This window comes from Rana temporaria, chromosome 7, assembly GCF_905171775.1.
Source record: "Rana temporaria chromosome 7, aRanTem1.1, whole genome shotgun sequence".
Lineage (NCBI taxonomy): Eukaryota > Metazoa > Chordata > Amphibia > Anura > Ranidae > Rana > Rana temporaria.
Window position 1 is genome coordinate 5,800,573 of NC_053495.1, and position 24,152 is coordinate 5,824,724.

The 24,152-nt window shown below is 52.6% G+C and overlaps 1 protein-coding gene across 2 annotated transcripts in view; it reads right to left on the reverse strand.

Moving 5' to 3' along the window:
• Positions 1 to 24,152, reverse strand: part of SLC38A3 (solute carrier family 38 member 3) — an 81,541-nt gene that overhangs the window by 9,175 nt on the left and 48,214 nt on the right. For both annotated transcript variants that reach the window (XM_040358771.1, XM_040358773.1), the window contains exons 5-11: positions 18,379 to 18,452; positions 18,032 to 18,124; positions 16,017 to 16,098; positions 11,159 to 11,241; positions 8,753 to 8,811; positions 6,374 to 6,547; positions 4,696 to 4,775 (exon numbers count right to left, since the gene is read on the reverse strand). In XM_040358771.1, the coding sequence (XP_040214705.1) occupies positions 4,696 to 4,775; positions 6,374 to 6,547; positions 8,753 to 8,811; positions 11,159 to 11,241; positions 16,017 to 16,098; positions 18,032 to 18,124; positions 18,379 to 18,452 (645 nt within the window). The remainder of the gene's footprint in view (positions 1 to 4,695; positions 4,776 to 6,373; positions 6,548 to 8,752; positions 8,812 to 11,158; positions 11,242 to 16,016; positions 16,099 to 18,031; positions 18,125 to 18,378; positions 18,453 to 24,152) is intronic.

Consider the following 24,152-nt stretch of genomic DNA (forward strand, 5'->3'; position numbering starts at 1 on the left):
TGCCTTACAACCACAAATCCCAGCATGCCCTACAGCCACAAGTCCCAGCATGCCCTACAACTACAAGTCCCAGCACGCCCTACAACCACAAGTCCCAACACGCCCTACCACCACAAATCCCAGCATGCCCTACCGCCACAAGTCCCAGCATGCCCTACAACCACAAGTCCCAGCATGCCCTACAACCACAAGTCCCAGCACGCCCTACAACCACAAGTCCCAGCATGCCCTACAGCCACAAGTCCCAGCATGCCCTACCACCACAAGTCCCAGCACGCCCTACAACCACAAGTCCCAGCATGCCCTACAGCCACAAGTCCCAGCATGCCCTACAACCACAAGTCCCAGCACGCCCTACAACCACAAGTCCCAGCATGCCCTACAGCCACAAGTCCCAGCACGCCCTACAACCACAAGTCCCAGCACGCCCTACAACCACAAGCCCCAGCATGCCCTACAACCACAAGTCCCAGCATGCCCTACAACCACAAGTCCCAGCACGCCCTACAACCACAAGTCCCAGCAAGCCCTACAACCACAAGTCCCAGCATGCCCTACAACCACAAGTCCCAGCACGCCCTACCACCACAAGTCCCAGCACGCCCTACCACCACAAGTCCCAGCATGCCCTACCACCACAAGTCCCAGCAAGCCCTACCACCACAAGTCCCAGCACGCCCTACCACCACAAGTCCCAGCACGTCCTACCACCACAAGTCCCAGCATGCCCTACCACCACAAGTCCCAGCACGTCCTACCACCACAAGTCCCAGCATGCCCTACAACCACAAGTCCCAGCACGCCCTACAACAACAAGTCCCAGCATGCCCTACCACCACAAGTCCCAGCATGCCCTACAACCACAAGTCCCAGCACGCCCTACAACCACAAGTCCCAGCAAGCCCTACAACCACAAGTCCCAGCATGCCCTACAACCACAAGTCCCAGCACGCCCTACCACCACAAGTCCCAGCATGCCCTACAACCACAAGTCCCAGCACGCCCTACCACCACAAGTCCCAGCATGCCCTACAACCACAAGTCCCAGCACGCCCTACAACCACAAGTCCCAGCACGCCCTACCACCACAAGTCCCAGCACGTCCTACCACCACAAGTCCCAACATGCCCTACAACCACAAGTCCCAGCATGCCCTACAACCACAAGTCCCAGCATGCCCTACAACCACAAGTCCCAGCATGCCCTACCACCACAAGTCCCAGCACGTCCTACCACCACAAGTCCCAACATGCCCTACAACCACAAGCCCCAGCACGCCCTACAACCACAAGTCCCAGCATGCCCTACAGCCACAAGTCCCAGCATGCCCTACCACCACAAGCCCCAGCATGTCCTACAACCACAAGTCCCAGCACGACCTACCACCACAAGTCCCAGCATGCCCTACAACCACAAGTCCCAGCACGCCCTACAACAACAAGTCCCAGCACGCCCTACCACCACAAGTCCCAGCATGCCCTACAACCACAAGCCCCAGCATGCCCTACAACCACAAGTCCCAGCACGCCCTACCACCACAAGTCCCAGCATGCCCTACAACCACAAGCCCCAGCATGCCCTACAACCACAAGCCCCAGGATGCCCTACAACCACAAGCCCCAGCACGCCCTGCAGCCACAAGTCCCAGCATGCCCTACAACCACAAGTCCCAGCATGCCCTACAACCACAAGCCCCAGCACGCCCTACCACCACAAGTCCCAGCATGCCCTACAACCACAAGTCCCAGCACGCCCTACAACCACAAGTCCCAGCACGCCCTACCACCACAAGTCCCAGCACGTCCTACCACCACAAGTCCCAGCACGCCCTACCACCACAAGTCCCAGCATGCCCTACAACCACAAGTCCCAGCACGCCCTACAACCACAAGTCCCAGCACGCCCTACCACCACAAGTCCCAGCATGCCCTACCACCACAAGTCCCAGCACGCCCTACCACCACAAATCCCAGCATGCCCTACCACCACAAGTCCCAGCACGCCCTGCCACCACAAGTCCCAGCACGCCCTACCACCACAAATCCCAGCATGCCCTACCACCACAAATCCCAGCATGCCCTACCACCACAAGTCCCAGCATGCCCTACCACCACAAGTCCCAGCATGCCATACCACCACAAGTCCCAGCATGCCTTACAACCACAAGCCCCAGCATGCCCTACCACCACAAGTCCCAGCATGCCCTACAACCACAAGTCCCAGCATGCCCTACCACCACAAGTCCCAGCATGCCTTACAACCACAAGTCCCAGCATGCCCTACAACCACAAGTCCCAGCAAGCCCTACCACCACAAGTCCCAGCATGCCCTACAACCACAAGTCCCAGCATGCCCTACCACCACAAGTCCCAGCACGCCCTACAACCACAAGTCCCAGCATGCCCTACAACCACAAGTCCCAGCACGTCCTACCACCACAAGTCCCAGCATGCCCTACCACCACAAGTCCCAGCACGCCCTACAACCACAAGTCCCAGCATGCCCTACCACCACAAGTCCCAGCACGCCCTACAACCACAAGTCCCAGCACGCCCTACAACCACAAGTCCCAGCATGCCCTACAACCACAAGTCCCAGCATGCCCTACAACCACAAGTCCCAGCAAGCCCTACCACCACAAGTCCCAGCATGCCCTACCACCACAAGTCCCAGCACGCCCTACAACCACAAGTCCCAGCATGCCCTACCACCACAAGTCCCAGCATGCCCTACAACCACAAGTCCCAGCACGCCCTGCCACTACATACTGCTCACTGACCATCCTGCTATTACATACTGCTCACTGACCGCCCTGCCACTACATACTGCTCACTGACCGCTCTGCCACTACATACTGCTCACTGACCACCCTGCACTACATACTGCTCACTGACCACCCTGCCACTACATACTGCTCACTGACCGTCCTGCCACTACATACTGCTCACTGACCGCTCTGCCACTATATACTGCTCACTGACCGTCCTGCACTACATACTGCTCACTGACCGCCCTGCCACTACATACTGCTCACTGACCGCCCTGCCACTACATACTGCTCACTGACCACCCTGCCACTACATACTGCTCACTGACCACCCTGCCACTACATACTGCTCACTGACCACCCTGCCACTACATACTGCTCACTGACTGCCCTGCACTACATACTGCTCACTGACCACCCTGACACTACATACTGCTCACTGACCACCCTGCCACTACATACTGCTCACTGACCGCCCTGCCACTACATACTGCTCACTGACCACCCTGCCACTACATACTGCTCACTGACCGCCCTGCCACTACATACTGCTCACTGACCACCCTGCCACTACATACTGCTCACTGACCGCTCTGCCACTACATACTGCTCACTGACCGCCCTGCCACTACATACTGCTCACTGACCGCCCTTCCACTACATACTGCTCACTGACCGCTCTGCCACTACATACTGCTCACTTACCGCCCTGCCACTACATACTGCTCACTGACCGCTCTGCCACTACATACTGCTCACTGACCACCCTGCACTACATACTGCTCACTGACCACCCTGCCACTACATACTGCTCACTGACCGCTCTGCCACTACATACTGCTCACTGACCACCCTGCACTACATACTGCTCACTGACCACCCTGCCACTACATACTGCTCACTGACCGTCCTGCCACTACATACTGCTCACTGACCGCCCTGCCACTACATACTGCTCACTGACCACCCTGCCACTACATACTGCTCACTGACCGCTCTGCCACTATATACTGCTCACTGACCGTCCTGCACTACATACTGCTCACTGACCGCTCTGCCACTACATACTGCTCACTGACCGCCCTGCCACTACATACTGCTCACTGACCACCCTGCCACTACATACTGCTCACTGACCACCCTGCCACTACATACTGCTCACTGACTGCCCTGCACTACATACTGCTCACTGACCACCCTGACACTACATACTGCTCACTGACCACCCTGCCACTACATACTGCTCACTGACCGCCCTGCCACTACATACTGCTCACTGACCACCCTGCCACTACATACTGCTCACTGACCACCCTGCCACTACATACTGCTCACTGACCGCTCTGCCACTACATACTGCTCACTGACCGCCCTGCCACTACATACTGCTCACTGACCGCCCTTCCACTACATACTGCTCACTGACCGCTCTGCCACTACATACTGCTCACTTACCGCCCTGCCACTACATACTGCTCACTGACCACCCTGCCACTACATACTGCTCACTGACCGCCCTTCCACTACATACTGCTCACTGACCGCTCTGCCACTACATACTGCTCACTGACCGCTCTGCCACTACATACTGCTCACTGACCACCCTGCCACTACATACTGATCACTGACCGCCCTGCCACTACATACTGCTCACTGACCGCCCTGCCACTACATACTGCTCACTGATCGCCCTGTCACTATATACTGCTCACTGATCGCCCTGTCACTATATACTGCTCACTGACCGCCCTGCCACTACATACTGCTCACTGACTGTCCTGCCACTATATACTGCTCAATCGCTGGACTCTGATTGGTCAGTTAAGGACACGCTGCTGCAATTTTGCCTGCCTGTTCATCCAGAAATGACTCTGTCCGTACTGACGAGACACCACATGTACAATGCTGCCCCATGCGTGTATACTCACTCCTTCAGCTCAGTGTATATAGGAAGGACCTCCGGGTGACAGACAAAGGCAAACGCCATGATGGGAATCGTGTAGGCCGTCTGCAGAGAGAGGGAGGGGCACGTCATCATACAAAACATATACTGGACACATACAGTATATAGGTATATATATATATATATATATAGGTCCAAGTGAGAAATACCACCGTGTGTGTGTCGGCATGCACTGTAATCCGACATTTACGCTGTCAACCTTTTCCTTTTGGTGACTACAGTGGATCATGCCTGACAGGGTGACAACACATCTGCAAAGTTAGTAGACGGGGACAGAGCGTTGTCACCCTGAAACAGGAAGTGCCGGAACAAGGATCTTCATGGCAGGATCACCAGGGATTATTTTAATGAAAGCTGCAGATTTATAAAGATTAAAAACAATGAACACGTTGACGTTTTTTATGAAATTTTAGCGGTCGGGTTCACAGCTACTACCGACGGCAATAAATGTTTTTTGTAGAGTCTTGGTCTTACTATTTAACCACTTGTCCACCGCCCGCCGTCATATGACCCTCTCGTTGTGGGAGCAAATCAAGTTACGCCGACGTAAGTGCAAATGTGCGCTGTCGTATCTGTGCGCCAGACCCACAAACTAATATGCGCCTAAAAATAGGCTTCAACCCGCCGACGTAACTTGCTTACGCCGGCGTAGAGTGGGCGCACATTTAGGCTGGGCGCATGGTGCCGCTCCCATTGATTAGCTATTCAAACATGCAAATGAGGGAAATACAGCGATTCACGAACCTGCGTGCGCCCGACGCAGGCTATGAGAGGTGCGCGTAAATTGTACGTCCGGCGTAAAGTTATTCCCCATAAAGGAGGCGCAACCCAGCAGCAGGCATGCAAAGGTCTGCACCAGGGAACACAAGCCGGCGCATTTTACGTTGGACGTGTGTCTGGCTGGGCGTAGGTTACGTTCACGCCGTACGCAGTAATCCGGCATATCTTAGGCAGTTGTTCCGACGTGGTTGTGAGCAGGCGCAGGGGGATGCGTCCACGTTATGGTGCATGCGCAGTTCGTTATAAGTACTTGTCTGGCGCTCGGCCCATCATTTGCATGGGGTCACGCCTCATTTGTATGGGTCACGCCCACTTCCACCTACGCCGGCGTGCGCCTTTGAATCCCACGCCACGCTGGCGCAGCGATGGGAGCACTGGCTTTCTGAATTCCATGCTTGCCTCTCTGCACTGCGTCGGCGTAGCGTATATGGGTTACTCTACGGCGGCGTAATGTGCGCCATGCTCTGTGAATCTGGGCCATTGTGTTTTCTTTTCAAACTTGTCCCTATTTTTTGTTTATAGCGCAAAAAATAAATACCGCAGAGGTGATCAAATGGCGCCAAAAGAAAGTTCTACTTGTGGGGAAAAAATTCTAAACATTTCATTTGGGTACAACGTTGCATGACCGCGCAATCGTCATTCAAAGTGTGACAGCACTGAAAGCTGAAAAAAAAATGGCCTGGGCAGGAAGAGGGGTGAAAGTGCCCGGTAGGCAAGGGGTTAAAATCCCGGGAAAAATTTGGGGCGGGAATTTCAGAAACAAAGTGAAAGTCTTCTTTGTAGAAATGTTGCGGTGCGGAGCGACGTCTCTTCTATCGTTATATATAATAAGTGGTGGAATGGATACATTGTGGAAGACATACCTGGGAGTTCAGGGTGAACATTTTGGGGGCGCATTGTCCCACGTCTGACTCCACGGTGGCGGCGTGCCCGTTCTGGTAGGCGTACCCGCTGGGCAGGGTGAAGTTTTCTATCAAAGTCTGGTTGAGGCTGTCCGTCGGCAGCGGGCACGGGATCTGAAACTTCTTATACATCACCTGAAAGTCAAACAGAGACGGCACATTGAATTGGGAATACCAAATATCAAGGTCACTTTTTTTTCTGAACTACAAGTCCCAGCATGCTGTGGCCCTCCAATAGCTGAGAAACGCAACAAATGCGACATTGGCCTAGATTCAAGAAGCAATTGCGTCTGCGTAACCATAGTTACGCAGAGCAATTGCTTACTTGCGCCGGCGTTACGAATGCTCCTGATTCAGGAACCTCGTTACGCCGACGGCAGCCTAAGATATGCGTGGCATAAGGCTCTTATGCCCGCATATCTTAGGCTGCATTCTTGCGATGGCCGCTAGGGGGCGTTCCCATTGTGGTCAGCGTATAGTATGCAAATTGCATACTAACGCCGATTCACAACGTTACGCGAGCCCTGCGTACGCAGTTTACGTCGTTTCCGTCCGTCGGGTTTCGCGTAAGGCTGCTCCTTCTATTAGCATGGGCAGCCAATGTTACGTATACCCGTCGTTCCTGCGTCGCGAAGTTTAAATTTTACGTCGTTTGCGTAAGTGAATCGTGAATGGTGCTGGACGCCATTTACGTTCACTTAGTCATTTGCCGCAATGCACGTTGGGAAAGTTTCCCGACGGAGCATGCGCTCTATGATCGCCGTGGGAACGCGCCTAATTTAAATGATTCCCGCCCCCTACGGGATCATTTAAACTGCGTGCTGCTTGGCTGGGGTGCAAGAGCAACGCACGCTTTTGTGCGCATGCAGAAAACCAGACGATTTTGCGCGCATTTCCACACGTTACTCAAGTGTGACGCAGAGTGAGAATCATGGCGCATTTTCAAGAGTGATGTTAGTTGTGGATCCAATTCTTTCATTGTGTAAATATTTACATGTAACATATATGTTTATATATCCAGACAGGAAGTGTTTCATAAAATATAAAACGTTTCCTTCTCTCTTCTCTCTGTCTCATTCTATTTTCCTCTCTCTCTCCATCTCTCTGTTCCTTTCTCCCCCCCTTCTTCTCTCTCACTTTTCACCCCCTCTCCATTCCCCCCTCTCTCCATCTCTCCCTCCTTTCTCTTCATCTCCACTCATCTCTCTCCTCTCCATCTACCCCCCTCTTTCTCTCTCTCCTCTCCATCTACCCCCCTCTTTCTCTCTCTCCTCTCCATCTCCCCCTCTCTCTCTTTCCCCCTCTCCCCTCTCTCTCTCCTTTTCTCTCTCCCCCCATTCACTTTATCTCTCCCCCTCTCTCTTTCTCTCCCCCCTCACTCTCCCCCCTCTCTCCTCTCTATCTCTCTCCCCCTCTCTCTCCATCTCTCCCATCTCTATCTCCCCCTCTCTCTCTCCTTCTCTCTCTCCCCCACCTCTCTCTCTCTCCACCTCCCCCTCTATCTTCATCTCCCCCCTTTTCTCCCCCCCTCTCTCTATCCCCCTCTCTCATCCCATCCCCTCTCTATCTCTCCCCCCTCTCTCTCTCCACCTCTCTCTCCCACACCTCTCTCTCTCTCCCACTATCTTCATCTCCCCCTTTTCTCTCCTCTCTCTCTCTCTATCCCCCTCTCTCATCCCATCACCTCTCTATCTCTCTCCCCCCTCTCTCTCTCTCCCCCTCACTCTCTCCCCCCCCCCACTCTCTCTCCCCCTCACTGCCTCTCCCCCTCTCTCTCCATCTCTGCCCGCCCTCTCTCTCCATCTCCCCCTTTCTCTACCCTCTCTAACTCCCTCCCCCCTCTCTCTCCCCCACTTTCTCTATCTCTCCCCCTCTCTCACCCCATCTCCACCCTCCCTCTCTCACCCCCTCTTTTTCTCCATCTCCCCTCTATCTTCATTTTCCCCTTTTCTCTCCCCCTCTCTCTCTATTCCCCTCTCTCCCCTTTCTATCTCCATCTCCCTCCTCTCTATCTATCTATCTCTCTCTCTCTCTCTCTCTCTATCTCCCCCCTCTCTCTCCATCTCCCCCTCTCTTTCTCTCCCCATCTCCCCCCTCTCTCTCCATCTCCGCCCTCTCTCTTTCTCCATCTCAGCCCTCTCTCTCTCCCTCCCCCTCCTTCTCTCTCCTGCCCTCTCTCCATCCCCCTCTCTCCACCCCCTCTCTCTATCTCTCCCCCCTCTCTCCCATCTCCACCCCCTCTCTCTATCTCCTCCCTTTCTGTCCCTCCCCCCCCCCCGAATCTCTTCCCACCCCTGTCTCTCCCTCCCATACTCTATATACTATATAACAGTCACTTACCGAGCACAGAAAGAACACCATACAGCCTAGTGAAAATCCGCTGGTGTACCCCAAATACCCTGTAAAGAGGAAATACAAACATTTAGAAGCTTGTCAGGAATTATGATAGTACAGTAACACTTCACATCTTACACTGATGAGATTGCATTGTATGAAACAGCTGTGTGGCAGTTGGATAAATGACTGTGTCCTCGGGCTGTGCTGGGCAGCGTGCTGCGTCTGTGCTGGGCAGCGTGCTGCGTCAGTGCTGGGCAGCGTGCTGCGTCAGTGCTGGGCAGCGTGCTGCGTCAGTGCTGGGCAGCGTGCTGCGTCAGTGCTGGGCAGCGTGCTGCGTCTGTGCTGGGCAGCGTGCTGCGTCTGTGCTGGGCAACGTGCTGCGTCTGTGCTGGGCAGCGTGCTGCGTCTGTGCTGGGCAGCGTGCTGCGTCTGTGCTGGGCAGCGTGCTGCGTCTGTGCTGGGCAACGTGCTGCGTCTGTGCTGGGCAACAGTCAGAGTCACTTTGTAGCAGCTACAAATCTCTCCATTCATTTCTCTGGTGATTCTGTAGCTTTAAATGCCATTAAAAATGTTGCTCTGTGACTGAGCCACAAATCGCCACAATGACGTAACACAGACCACGATTGGCTGCAATCACCATGACAGAGACCATAATTGGCTGCAACCACCGTGACAGCATGATACTGACCCATGATTGGCTGCAACCACCATGACACAGACCATGATTGGTTGCAATCGCTATTTCACAGACCATGATTGGCTGCAGTTTCCACAACACAGACCATAATGGACTGCAATCACTGTGACACAGACCATGATTGGCTGCAATTACCATGACACAGACCTTAATTGGCTACAGCCGATGTGACACAGACCATGATTGGCTGCACTTGCTTTGACACAGACCATGATTGGCTGCAATTCATTCCTAGCAATACAATGCAATTCTGTGGCTGCCACAAATCACTGCTACAACACCTTGTGTGTGACACAACCCCAAGATCTGACACACAGACCACCTGGAAGGTGCACCGACCATTCAGAGGATGCACAGACACCTGGAGGGAGCACAGACCACATGGAGAGTGTACAGGCCACCTGTAGGGTGCACAGACCACCTAGATGGTGCATACACCACCTGGAGAGTGCAAAGACCATTTAGAGGATGCACAGATCACCTGGAGGATTCACAGACCACGTGGAGGGTGCACAAACCACCTGGAGGATACACAGACTATCTGGAGGATGCACAGACCACCTGGAGGTGGCACATACCAACAGGAGGGTGAAAAGACCATCTGGAGGATGCACAGACTACCTGGAGGGTGCAAAGACCATCTGGAGGATGCACAGACCACATGGAGTGTGCACAAACCACCTGGAGGTAGCACATACCAACTGGAGGGTAAAAAGACCATCTGGAGGGTGAAAAGACCATCTGGAGGGTGCACAGACCCACTGGAGAGTGCACAGACCTTTTGGGGGGTTCACATACCTCCTGGAGGGTGCACATACCACCTGAAGGATGCAAAGACCATTTGGAGGATGCACAGATCACCTGGAGGATGCACAGACCACGTGGAGGATGCACAGACCATGTGGAGGGTGCACAAACCACCTGGAGGATACACAGACTATCTTAAGGGTGCACAGACCACCTGGAGGTGGCACATACCAACAGGAGGGTGAAAAGACCATCTGGAGGGTGCACAGACCCCCTGGAGAGTGCACAGATCCCCTGGAGGATGCACAGACCTTTTGGGGGGCTCACATACCTCCTGTAGGGTGCACTGGCCACCTGGGGGATGCATAGACTACCTGGAGGATGCACATACCTCATGTAGGGTGCACTGGCCACCTGGAGGATGCACATACCTCCTGTAGGGTGCACAGACCACCTAAAGGATGCACATACCTCCTGTAGGGTGCACAGACCACCTGGAGGGTGCGCATACCTCCTGGAGGATGCACATACCTCCTATAGGATGCACACAGCACCTGGAGAGTGCACAGAAAACTTGGAGGGTGCTCAGCATTCTCCATGAAGGGCTATTTACACTGCTGCAGTGAAAAAACAGAAATAACTCAGAGGAGCAAATAAATGTAATTAAGGGAACAGCAATGGGGTCCAACTAGAGTCCAGGTGAAGCAATTGCACTGGGGCCCCTAGGTCTGTATCCTCACCAGTGATCTGGCTGGCGGTGGTACCCACATTGATAAATCTGGTCCTATCTTTAGAAGATGATGCTCTGCCTGCCATTCTCTATGTAAATAGCTCCGGTGGCTGTCACTTTGTATCTGCACTGAATCCTCCGGACCCCGTCAGCAGTGATCTGTGTCCGTCGGGATTTTCGGCCTTTTTTGTATCCATCATATTAAATGTAGAAGACAAATCTCTGCATTACTCACCCAGCTGCTTCATCATCGCCAGCGGCAGGATGATGCTGATCGACACCATGATGACCAAGTAATTGCCGTTTAGGTACCAGTCCCTGGAAGGGGGACACACAAGGGTTAATCAGAGGTCCTAAAAGGGCCGAGTGCAGCACAATGGGGATCAATATTGTGAAAATTAAATTTTTTAACAAATGTTTCCTAAACCCTGCGCCATTTCTTCCCCTTCTCACCAGCAAAATCGCCAACACACCTTTAAAGTGGAACTCCGGACAGAACTTTTTTTGCTAGTTGTGGACAGAATGGGGGAGGGTTAGATTATCTCTGAGGTGTCATTGACATGTGTGACCCCGTTTGGTAGAATTTCCTTCACTTCCTCTCCTGGCAAAAGGGCAATGGCAAAGGGAAAATCTCACAAATGAAGAAAGAGTGATGAGACCTGACAGAGGTTCTAACCCTTCTCCAATCCATCCAAAATATTTTTTTGGGGCATTAGTTCCCTTTTGCCTTTACATTTTAACACTTCATTTGCTGATGAACTACTAGTCCCAGCATGCTGTAGGGCATACTGTGACTTGTGGTTCCTCAGGGGGCCCAGAGCCCGATCCAGGGGTGGGGAGAGGGCCCAGGGAAGTGTCAGAGGGGGCGTTCTCCGGTGCACACCCCCACGTGCTGCCAGCTCTGCTGTGTTTTTCCACTTCTCCCGCTCGGCTCTGTGCGGTATTTTTAGGAGCTGTGAGTTCATACGGGGCTGGAAGGGCCGGCTGTATCTCTATTAGGAGATGTGGATATCCACAGGGGACAGAGACATGTACAGAGAAACAGTATAAGAGCACTGAATGGAAAAGTATGGGGGGGGGGTGGTAGAGAGGGGAAACTGGGGGCATAGAGATAGGGGGGGGGGGTGGAGAGGTGAGGGAGAGAATGGAGGAAGGTTAAAATTAGGGGGGGGGGGGGCAGAGATTGACAGAGTGTATATGGGGGGGGATATGGAAATGAAGAATGGGAGATGAAGAGGCAAGGGGGAGAAATGACTAGAGAGAGAGAAAAAGAGGGGAAAATATGGGGGGGGGGGGGGAGAGAGAATATGTAGGGAGGGTTTATAGGGGGTGGGGGTGTATATAAAAATGGAGATATAGAAGGAAGGGGAGGGGATAGAGAGGATCAGAATTGGGAGGGGGTGATGAAGAGAGAGTGGGGATTGAAGGGTGATTAGAGATGGAGGGGGTGGAGCAGAGGCAAAGTGGGGGGGGGGTGATGGAGATAGAGTGGGATTAGGGGGTGAGTAGAGATGGAGAGGGGGGTATATAGTGGAGGCAAATTGGGAGGGGGTGATGGAGATAGAGTGGGGGTGGGGGTTACACTGGGGGGATGGGGGGGATTACAGATAGAGAGAGGAGCAGGGGAATATTGGGAGGTGAGATGGATAGAGAGTGGGGATTGGGGGGGGGGGGATTAGAGATGGAGGGAGAAGATGGGGGAGATTAGAGCGGGGGCAAATTGGGAGGGGGTGATGGATAGAGTGGGATTAGGGGGTGAGTAGAGATGGAGAGGGGGGAAAAAGAGTGGAGACAAATTGGGAGGGGGTGATGGAGATAGAGTGGGGTGAGACAAGGTGATGGGGGTATTACAGATGGAGATAGAGGAAGGGGGGAGAGTGGAGGCAAATTGGGAGGGGTGATGGATAGAGAGTGGGGATGGGGGGGGGGGATAAGAGATGGAGGGAGAAAAAGGGGGAGATTAGAGGAGGGTAAATTGGGAGGGGTGATGGAGAGAGAGTGGGGGGTGTACAGTGGGGGAATGGAGGGGATTATAGATGGAGATAGAGGAAGGGGGAGAGAGAGCTGGGGGAATTTGGGAAGGGAGATGGATAGAGAGTGGGGATGGGGGGGGGGGGTAAGAGATGGAGGGAGAAAAAAGGGGAGATTAGAGCAGAGGCAAATTGGAAGGGGGTGATGGAGAGAGAGTGGGGGAGGTGTACAGTGGGGGGGGGGGGGTGTACAGTGGGGGGGGGTGGAGGGGATTACAGATGGAGATAGAGGAAGGGGGAGAGAGAGCTGGGGGAATTTAGGAGGGGAGATGGATAGAGAGAGGGGGGAATAGAGTGGACTCAGTGGAGGCAAATTGGGAGGGGGTGATGGAGAGAGAGAGTGGGGGGAGGTGTACAGTGGGGGGATGGAGAGGATTACCTATTCTCCAGGAAGGGTTCTTTATAGTAAGAGCTGTAGAAAATGTGAGCGGAGCGGCTTCTGGTCAACTCAGTACATTGCTTCCAATGGGGCAGAAAATGCCAATACAGGATAAGAGATATCTATAAGAAGTAACATTGTAGTTGGTTGATCTGGGCAACGTCCGGTTGGCGTTGGGGATCCAGAATGAACATTTTTGGACCAATGACAAAGGGTTGCCACCTTCCTCCTACCGGCTCTGAGGATGTTCAATGCGACTTTCATTTTTGTATTTTTGGTATATTTACATGTACTTGTGCCTTTTTCAATCTATATAACTACAAAACAGAAGGAGCGATGAGCTGTAACCCATAGCAACCAGATGCCCCCCCTGCAGGTGTTATGAAGAAAGCCTGTGACGAGTTGCCGGGATCTGAGCCGGTAAGTTTTCATACATAGACCCCCCATTGTAGGACTGGGAGGGAAGAGAGAGGACGGGGATGGAGAGATGACGCACGTCTGCAGAGCGAGGGAAGGAGAGGAACGCTTCACCACTGGACAGGGGGCACAGGCGAGGCGAGGAGGTGGTGGGGGGGGGGGGGCGAAGCGGGGGGGGGGGGGGGGGTCACCGCTCCGCGTCACTTCCAATAAGGGAACCTTTCACAGCGGTGGACGTGCTGCAGGCTGTTTATTTTTGGGGAGGGAGCGGAGCGCGAGACAGGCCGAGCGTTCATCGCTGCCCAGATTTCTGCGGCTCTCCGGCTTTACTGAAGGTGTCAGGAGATGGAGCGGAATATAACCGGACCGGGATCAGGACAGATATACCGGCTCCACGCCGGGACCATCAACGTTATTTACAGTCGTCGTGATTGTCAATTTCAAATCTGATTGGACTCATGGGGGGGAGGGGGAGAGATTTACTAAAACTGGAGCGTGCAAAATCTGGTGCAGCTTCCAAGTTTTATTGCCAAAGCTTAAAGGGGTTGTGAAGCTTCGTGTTTTGGATCCTATGCATTAACCAGTTGAAAGGCGCGCTATAGACGAAAGACGTCCACAGCGCGGCTCTCAACTGCCGGGTGGACATCCCTGGATATCTTCCTGTTTACATTCTCCCCCCCGCGTGCCGCCGAGGGCGCGCAGCGGGGAAAAGCTGTGCCCGCCGTGTCACGTGGTGCTGATGCGCGTGCCTGACGGCCGCGATGTCCGCCAGGCACTCGCGATCGGCAGTTACAGTGGCAGGACCGTGGAGCTCTGTGTGTAATGATGGGGTGTAAACACACAGAGCTCCACGTCCTGTCAGGGAGAGAGGAGACCGATGGTGTGTCCCTTGTACATAGGGACACAGATCGGTCACCTCCCCCAGTCAGTCCCCTCCCCCCCACAGTTAGAATCACTCCCAGGGAACACATTTAACCCCTTGATCTCGCCCCCTAGTGTTAACCCCTTCCCCGCCAGTCACATTTATACAGTAATCAGTGCATATTTATAACGCTGATCGCTGTATAAATGTGAATGGTCCCAAAATAGTGTCAAAAGTGTCCGATGTGTCCACCGCAATATCGCAGGCCTGATAAAAATCGCAGATCGCCGCCATTACTAGTAAAAAAAAAAAAATGTCATAAATCTATCCCCTATTTTGTAAACGCTATAACTTTTGCGCAAACCAATCGATAAACGCTTATTGCGATTTTGTTTTTTACCAAAAATATGTAGAAGAATACGTATCGGCCTAAACTCGGAATTTTTTTTTTTTTTTTTAAATTGGAATATTATTATAGCAAACAGTAAACAAATATTGGCCCGGATTCACGTAGCACTTACGCCGACGTATCTCGAGATATGCCGCGTAAGTGCACATATGCGCCATCGTATCTATGCGCCTGACTCTGAACGCAAGATACGCCTGAAACTAGGCTTCATCCGTAAGTTTCCTATGCCGTCGTATCGTGGGCGTATATTTACGCTGGCCGCAAGGGGCGCTCCCATTGATTTACGATTTAAATATGCAAATGAGTGAGATACGCCGATTCACGAACGTACTTGCGCCCGGCGCATTAATATACGCGGTTTACGTAAGTCCGGTGTAAAATTAAGCCTCATAAAGCAGGGGTAAGTCAGCAGCATCGATGCAAATGGCTGCACCAGGGAACACAAGCCGTCGTTTTTTACGTCGTTTACGTAGTACGTGAATAGGGCTGGGCGTAGGTTATGTTCACGTCGTAGGCAGTGATTCGACGTATCTTAGACGTTCGTTCCGACGTGATTCTGATCATGCGTCCATGAGCCGGCGCATGCGCCGCTCGTTATTCGTATCTTGATGGTGCTCGGCCCATCATTTACATGGGGTCATGCCTCATTAGCATAGCTCACGCCCACGTGCTTTGTGAATACTGTGCTCGCCGCTCTGCGCCACGTCGGTGTAGCGTATATTCGATATGCTACGCCGGCATAACTATGCGCCGCTGTATGTGAATCCGGGCCAATTGTGTTTTTTTCAAAATTTAAGTATATCCGAGGTCTGAACTTTTTTGTTACATTTTGGATACAGTGGAATCATTTTGAGGTGTTTATAACCACAGGAAGTGACAAAAGATACAAACTGTGCAAAATGATACAATTCTACCGTAGAGGGAATTCCAATACAAATCTCAGATGTTCTCTATAAATAATAAAATGCGACATGAACGCCGATGAAGGTCACTTACGAAGTTTTTTCGGAGAGTTTCAGGAACGTCTGAATGACGAGAGGCAACTCCGACTTCACAATGTACAAGTAACTGGACATGGCTGAGGACACAGAAAAAGGGTTCCGTCAACTCACACAAAAATTGCTTGTGTCTCTGCCCCTCCCACAATGGTGAGGTGTGTGTCTCTGCCCCTCCCACAATGGTGAGGTGTGTGTCTCTGCCCCTCCCACAATGGTGAGGTGTGTGTCTCTGCCCCTCCCACAATGGTAATGTGTGTCTCTGCCCCTCCCACAATGGTGAGGTGTGTGTCTCTGCCCCTCCCACAATGGTGAGGTGTGTCTCTCTGCCCCTCCCACAATGGTGAGGTTTGTGTCTCTGCCCCTCCCACAATGGTGAGGTGTGTGTCTCTGCCCCTCCCACAATGGTGAGGTGTGTGTCTCTGCCCCTCCCACAATGGTGAGGTGTGTGTCTCTGCCCCTCCCACAATGGTGAGGTTTGTGTCTCTGCCCCTCCCACAATGGTGAGGTGTGTGTCTCTGCCCCTCCCACAATGGTGAGGTGTGTGTCTCTGCCCCTCCCACAATGGTGAGGTGTGTGTCTCTGCCCCTCCCACAATGGTGAGGTGTGTCTCTCTGCCCCTCCCACAATGGTGAGGTTTGTGTCTCTGCCCCTCCCACAATGGTGAGGTGTGTGTCTCTGCCCCTCCCACAATGGTGAGGTGTGTCTCTCTCTGCCCCTCCCACAATGGTGAGATGTGTCTTTCTGCCCCTCCCACAATGGTGAGGTTTGTGTCTCTGCCCCTCCCACAATGGTGAGGTGTGTGTGTCTCTGCTCCTCCCACAATGGTGACATGCTGTCTCTGCCCCTCCCACAATGGTGAGATGTGTGTCTCCGCCCCTCCCACAATGGTGAGATTTGTGTCTCTGCCCCTCCCACAATAGTAAGGTTTGTGTCTCTGCCCCTCCCACAATGGTGAGGTTTGTGTCTCTGCCCCTCCCACAATGGTGAGGTGTGTCTCTGTCCCTCCCACAATGGTAAGAAGTGTATTTCTGCCCCTCCCACAATGGTAAGAAGTGTATTTCTGCCCCTCCCACAATGGTGAGATTTGCATCTCTGCCCCTCCCACAATGGTAAGAAGTGTATTTCTGCCCCTCCCACAATGGTGAGATTAGTGTCTCGGCCCCTCCCACAATGGTGAGATTTGCATCTCTGCCCCTCCCACAATGGGGAGGTTTGTGCCTCTGCCCCTCCCACAATGGTGAGATTTGCATCTCTGCCCCTCCCACAATGGGGAGATTTGTGCCTCTGCCCCTCCCACAATCGTGAGATTAGTGTCTCTGCCCCTCCCACAAGGCTATAAAGAAAGTATCATTCTCTCAGAGCTCTACTTTCTTTAGCAGAGAATCGGGGGGGGGGGGGGGTTGGGGGGGGATGTTAAACCATAATTTCACCTTGTAATGGCCGCAGCATTGTCTTTGGCATAACTTGGCTCCTCCCTGAGCTCCTGAACCCGCCCGCTTCCATGCAAAACTAAAATATCGGCTTAGGGTGGCGTTGGCCTTAAAATATTCAAGTAATGATGCCAGGGGGGCAGTGGTTCTCAACCTGGGGGTCGGGACCCCCTTGGGGTCGAATGATGATTTGCCAGGGGTCCCCAAATCCTGGCTTTTTTTCTGAAGACCGCACCGCTCTCCCAGCCTTTTCTCGGCCGCCCAGCTGGGCTGTTCCTGGAACCCGCGGGCGCCCACTCAGCCTCTTTGCAGCCGCCCGTTCAGTTCGCGGCATGGCTGAGGGACAGAGACTAGAAGTCGGCTGACTGGTGAGGAAAGTGAAGTGGGAGGGGCTGAAGGGGCTGGGAGACACCACTGTAGTACGGGTTCCACGCTACGAAAATAATTTTACTGTTAGGGGTCCCCACAATTTGTGAAATGTTATGAAGGGGTCACGACACTAGAAAGGTTGAGAACCACTGCTCTAGATCTAGATATTTTTTTACACAATATAATTTGCTAATAAAAATAAAATAGAAATTACCTCCGATGTTCTGCAATGTTATAGCAATGGCGGCCGCCAACTTGCCGGGCGTCCCGAAGGCTTTTTGCCCCAGCTGCTCATAGGCGCGAATCCCTGCAATGGGGAGCGACAGACTGAGCCACACACACACGGAGGGGGGGGGAGGATTACATCAACGGCCATTACTGATCTCATTATGAAAATGCCAACCCCCCTGGCTGTCCCTGGCTTACTCAAAGTCAGATCAGAGCATCAACCCAACAGCCAGTGAAATAGCATTTTTCAGAACAGTCAGCGACCTCTGAGCGCTGGCTCCCGGGTGAGGGGAACTCTCGCTGTCACATGACAGGATGTCTCGGGACACTCACCGACAATTCCAGAAGACTTCAGCAGCAGGTGGATGGAGTAGGTGGACAGAAGGGCGACGGCCGTCAGGAGGAACCTGAACCCAAAGAACACAACGGAGGTTACAAATCACAAATGTACATTCACCAAACATTCACTGCGGGTGAATCATCCTGGAGCAGGTGATTGATTCACCACCGGTGAATTGCCTTCAGGCTCCGTTCACACATGCGAATTGGACGCGATTTGAAACGCATCTGATTCACATGACAGGAACCTATAAAACCCATTTGGCTGTCTGACAGCTCTTTAAATAGCTAAGGGGCGGAGCCACCCGTCAACGTCACCAGCGCCGCCCCCCTGGTGACGTCAAAGACTGGTGCATGCTGGGTCGGTGATGTCACGGGGGGGGGGGAAATCATTTAGTGAAATCTAAGGGTGGCCTCGCCCCTTGGGAATTTTAAGAACTGCCAGATGGCGTAGCAGGCTGACAACAGGAGCCAGCAACTGGTGCATAGCTTTTTTTTTGGGGGGGGGGGGGAGGGGGTCAGAGGCTGCGTTCATCGTGATTGACGATGGATTACCATTGTGGGAGGGGCACAATATACACTGTACTCCATACTCATTCACATAGGTGGGGGGGGGCAGGATCTGGGGGCCCTGCATGCAGAAAACCACAACCACCGGCCAGGGTTGTCGAGAGGAGGCCATTGTCTCTCCATCAACACGGGGACAAGGTGCTTCGGGGTGGGGGGAGAGCCCCGAAGCATGTTGAGGGCATGTGGCCTGGTATGGTTTGGGGAGGGGGGGTGCTTTCTGGCCCCCCCCCCCCCGTTTCCTGGACTGCATGCTTGAATAAGAATCTGGTATAGATTTTGAAGGGGACCCAACACCATTTAAAAAAAAAAAATTGCCATGTAGGTTTCCCTCAAAAATCCATACCGGTCCTAAGGGTCTGGTATAGATTGGGGGGGGGGTACCCCATTGGGGGGGGGGGTACCCCACTCTGTTTTCTTCTTAATTTTGGCATGGGGTCCCTCTTAAAATTTGTACCAGATGCAAAAGGGCCTGGTATGGATTGCCGTTCTTTTTCGCCGTTCTTTTTTTTTTTTAAATCAAATAATTGTTTTATTTCTTTTATATAGAAAACATCATAGACAACAATAACAACATAAAACCCAAGCACGTATAGAGAGGGAATGAAAAAACGAAATAAAAAATAAATACATTTTATTGCCAGGAATGTTTTTTTTTTTACATTTAGCTGATGAGTCATCAGGGAAACCCACAGACAGCTGATGAGTCATTGAGGAAACCCGCTGACAGCTGACGAGTCATTGAGGAAACCCGCTGACAGCTGACGAGTCATTGAGGAAACCTGCTGACAGCTGACGAGTCATTGAGGAAACCAGCTGACAGCTGATGAGTCATTGAGGAAACCTGCTGACAGCTGACGAGTCATTGAGGAAACCCGCTGACAGCTGACGAGTCATTGAGGAAACCTGCTGACAGCTGACGAGTCATTGAGGAAACCAGCTGACAGCTGATGAGTCATTGAGGAAACCCGCTGACAGCTGATGAGTCATTGAGGAAACCCGCTGACAGCTGATGAGTCATCGAGGAAACCCGCTGACAGCTGATGAGTCATCGAGGAAACCTGCTGACAGCTGATTAAACATCAGTTGCTAAGGACATGGCGGCCAGCTTCCCGTCCCACTCCTTAACAACCAGCTATTGTTAAAGACGCATCTGAACCGTATCTAAATCGCATCTGAACGGCTAAACAGCTGCTTTTGGAGGATGGAGGGGAAATTCGCACCGGACAGGTGTGAACTTGAGCCTTACTGACTTGGAAATTCCCCCCCCCCCCCCCCGGCTGTGTCCAAAAAATGTAATAACGCATAAGAAAATGTCATAGGTTTACCAATTGGCAGGTGGCGCTATTGGCTCCTTTTTACCTTTACTAGGCTAATCTTAACTGCTATGCTGATTTTTTTTTCTTTTTATTGCTTACTGAGGTCACACAATATAAACGCAATAAAGATTTTACCCCACACAGGTAATTTTCTCGACCACTTTGCCCCCCCAGCACTAAATTAACCCCTGAAAACCCATTCTAACCCTACCTGGGCTGTGCATTGAAATCTAACTACACCCAGGTGCCGGTGGGCAAAACGACTAATTTTTATAACACCGGGAATATCGGCAGAGCCGCCGGGCCTCGCTCCCAAGAGCTTACATTCTAATAGGGATTTCTACGTCTTTCCGTGTAAAATTATAGCTGTAAAAGAGGGAGAGGGTCACAGGGATCGTCTTCAGGCGTCCCGCTGATCGATTGTTCGCAGAACATACATGGAGCGTGTTGGGACTGGTCGCTTGCGCTCCATGTCAGGCATGAGACTCGGCAACGTGTTTATAATGGGGGGGTTGGGTAAAAAACGCGGCTACACATGGCGGAGCGGCCGGGATTGGCAGGGGACGGCGTTCGTATCCTCTTACCGACCCTGAGTCATGGGAATGGGCAGCTGGTATGTGGGGGGGGGGGGGGCAGGAGAAGAAAGGATCGCCAATCCCGTTCTGGGCGGCAGGTGTGAGCGCTCCCAAAATAAAGAGCGGAACTCTTCCTCCGCCACTACAGGGACCCCCCCCATCATCTCCTGATACATTGTTACTGCCTGACGTTTCCGGTCTGTTGTATGTTTTCCCCATATTCTCCTCTCTGTACATGGAACCTACCATAGATACATACCTACATACTGTACATAGCAAGATCAATTATAAATATAGAGAGACGGAGAGAGAGAGAGAGAGAGAGAGAGAGATAGACAGAGACAGAGAGACAGACAGAGAGAGAGAGACAGGCAGAGGCAGAGAGAGACAGAGAGACAGACAGAGAGAGAGAGACAGGCAGAGGCAGAGAGAGAGAGAGGGAGACAGACAGAGAGAAAGAGACAGGCAGAGAGAGAGAGAGAGAGGGAGAGAGAGAGACACACACAGAGACAGAGAGACACAGGGAGAGAGAGAGAGACACACAGAGAGAGAGACAGAGAGAGAGACACCCACACACACACACACACACACACCGAGAGAGAGACACACACAGAGACAGAGAGACACAGGGAGAGAGAGAGAGGGACAGAGAGAGAGAGACAGAGAGAGAGACAGAGAGAGATAGAGAGGGACAGAGAGAGAGAGACAGAAGCAGATAGAGAGAGAGATAGAGAGGGACAGAGAGAGAGAGAGAGAGACAGAGGCAGAGAGAGAGAGAGAGAGGGACAGAGAGAGATATAGAGAGAAAGACACAGAGAGAGAGAGAGAGACAGACATACAGAGAGAGAGAGAGAGAGACAGACAGAGGCAGAGAGAGAGAGAGAGGGACAGAGAGAGATATAGAGAGAAAGACACACAGAGAGAGAGAGACAGAGAGACAGACAGAGGCAGAGAGAGAGAGACACAGAGAGAGACACGCACAGAGACAGAGAGACACAGGGAGAGAGAGAGACACACACACACACACACAGAGACAGACAGAGAGAGACAGAGAGACAGACAGAGAGAGAGACAGACAGAGAGAGAGAAAGACAGACAGAGAGAGAGAGAGACAGAGAGAGAGAAAGACAGACAGAGAGAGACAGACAGAGAGAGAGAGAGAGAGAAAGACAGAGAGAGAGAGAGAGAGAAAGACAGAGAGAGAGAGAGAGAGAGACAGACAGACAGACAGAGAGACACAGGGAGAGAGAGAGACAGAGAAGGCGAACCTCCGCCCCCCCCCCCCCCCCCCCCCCCCCCCCCCCGGTCTCAAGTCTTTTGCAGGTTTTCTTCTAAGATTGTCCTGTATTTGTCTCCATCCATCTTCCCATCACCTCTGACCGGCTTCCCTGTCCCTGCTGAAGAAAAGCATCCCCACCACATGATGCTGCCACCGCCATGTTTCACGGTGGGGATTTTTTAACTGTCTGACAGCCTCCCGTGTGCCTCTCTGAAACTAGTTTTATGGGGTGGGCCCGGAACACCTTCCATGCCTTTGTCCAATGACAGGTAGTGGCCGCTGTGGCGCTCTCATTGGACAGGGGAAGGGGTGGTGGGTGGAGCTTAGTCCTGGAGTCGGCTTTCATAGGTTCCAAGGAAAACTAGTAGCAGAGAGGCACACAGAGGAGGAGGAAAACCCGGATTGTTTGGACAGGTTTACTGCAATGTAAATATCGTTATCAGTCAGTGGTAATGTTTTTACAACCTTGCTTCTACTTATAGTAATGTATGGGGGAGGGGGAGGGGCTACTTCCTACATACAGACCATTTGCTTCCTGATAAATATTGGCGCCGATGATTGTACTCTGCTGCAGTGGCCATCGGCCCCGTCCTCGGGGGCCACTAACAGGCCAGGTTTGCAAGATAACGAAAATACAGCGGAACTTCGGATTACGAGTATAATCCGTTCCAGGAGAATGCTTGTCATCCAAAGCACTCGCATATCAAAGCGAGTTTCCCCATAGAAGTCAATGGGCCAGATTCAGGTAGGGGCGCGCACTGATGCGGCAGCGCAGCGTATCGTCTTTACGCTACGCTGCCGTAAATTACAGGAGCAAGCGCTGTATTCACGAAGCACTTGCTTCCGTAATTTGCGGCGGCGTAGCGAAAAAGGGGCCGGCGTAAGCGCGCGTAATTCAAATGATCCCGTAGGGGGCGTGGATCATTTAAATTAGGCGCGTTTTCCTGCGCCGAACGTACCGCGCACGCGCCGCCCCTAAATTTTCCCGACGTGCATTGCGGTAAATGACGTCGCAAGGACGTCATTGGCTTCAACGTGAACGTACCGCGCATGCGCCGCCCCTAAATTTTCCCGACGTGCATTGCGGCAAATGACGTCGCAAGGACGTCATTGGCTTCGACGTGAATGGCGTCCAGCGCCATTCACGGACGACTTACGCAAACAACGTAAAATTTGAATATCGCGACGCGGGAACGACGTCCATACTTACCATTGGCTGCGCCTCCTAATAGCAGGAGCAGCCTTACGACGAAACCGACTTACGCAAACGACGTAAAAAAAACTACCGCCGGGCGCGCGTACGTTCGTGAATCGGCGTGAGTATGCAATTTGCATACTCTACGCTGACAACTACGGGAACGCCACCTAGCGGCCAGCGGCAGAATGCACCCTAAGATACGACAGCGTAAGAGACTTATGCCAGTCGTATCTTATCCTACAGTCGGCGTATCGAGCTTTCTGAATACAGAAAGTAGATCCGCCGGCGCAGCTTTTGAATTACGCGGCGTATCTATGGATACGCCGGCGTAATTCGTTTCTGAATCTACCCCAATGGAAACAAAGATAATTCATTCCGCATTGACTTCTATGGCATGCAATACCGCATGTGGCCAGAGATGGGGGGGGGGCGCTGGAGAGCCTCGGAAATACTCGGGACAGCTCACCGTCACGCGTATTCCGGGCTTGATGTAAATTTTTATATTCTAGACTGAGGAGGGTGAGAACATTCCGCCGGCTGACAGGTGCTCGCCGCTCTCACAGCTGATTGGCTGGGTGAGGTCACATGCACAGATCCGCCCTCCCACAGCAAGGGGGAGGGGTGGCAGAGGATGTTTCTCATTATAGACACATCTTTGGTGCTTATTCACACGTAAGGTTATAATTACATCCATTTCCTGTTATAAGGTGACAACGCTCTGTCCCTGTCTCCCAATTGTGCCCCTGCGTTGTCACCCTGTCATTCTTCCTCAGGCACTTCCTGTTATAGGGTGACAACGCTGTGTCCCTGTCCCCCAATTGTGCCCCTGC